The sequence below is a fragment of the Diaphorina citri genome, unplaced genomic scaffold (genome assembly GCF_000475195.1).
Source record: "Diaphorina citri unplaced genomic scaffold, Diaci psyllid genome assembly version 1.1 scaffold37679, whole genome shotgun sequence".
Taxonomy (NCBI): domain Eukaryota; kingdom Metazoa; phylum Arthropoda; class Insecta; order Hemiptera; family Psyllidae; genus Diaphorina; species Diaphorina citri.
Window position 1 is genome coordinate 1 of NW_007415010.1, and position 585 is coordinate 585.

General features: G+C 36.6%; 1 protein-coding gene across 1 annotated transcript; it reads left to right on the forward strand.

The window, feature by feature from the left end:
* The first annotated feature begins 62 nt into the window (after positions 1-62).
* On the forward strand, positions 63-530 carry LOC103523757 (eukaryotic translation initiation factor 1A, X-chromosomal-like). The gene has a single exon (XM_008488772.2). It carries the CDS (start codon positions 78-80, stop codon positions 513-515), a length of 438 nt encoding a protein of 145 aa, XP_008486994.1. The 5' UTR covers positions 63-77; the 3' UTR covers positions 516-530.
* Positions 531-585: the final 55 nt, after the last annotated feature.

A 585-nucleotide genomic window follows, 5' to 3' on the forward strand; every position in this document is an offset into this window, starting at 1 on the left:
AAAAAAAAATCCTATTTACTAACTTGGGTTCCAGTGTTTGAGCCTACCTTACATTCTTTATCAATGTGTTTGCACCAATGTATCCTAAATTTTCTTCTTCCATTTCAGAATATGCACAAGTTACCAAAATGTTGGGTAATGGACGTCTAGAAGCTATGTGCTTTGATGGAACCAAAAGATTGTGTCATATTCGAGGGAAACTGAGAAAAAAGGTATGGATTAACCAAGGTGACATCATTCTGATAGGTCTCCGAGACTATCAAGATGCCAAGGCTGATGTGATCCTCAAATATACACCAGATGAAGCCAGAAACTTGAAGACTTATGGTGAATTCCCAGAAACTGTCAGAATCAACGATACTGTCACATTTGTTGAAGAGGGATACGATGAAGATATTGAGTTTGGAGATGAAATCAGTGATGATGAAGAGGGCAATGCAGTTGATAATGTAAGTGAAAAAGTTCATATGCACAAATTAGGAGTCAGATTCACACAGATATATCTAAGAATTTAGCTTGAATGACCTTTGCTTTGAAAATTATTGAATAGAGTTGGCCCTATGTATTGTGTTTGTGGGAGAACTT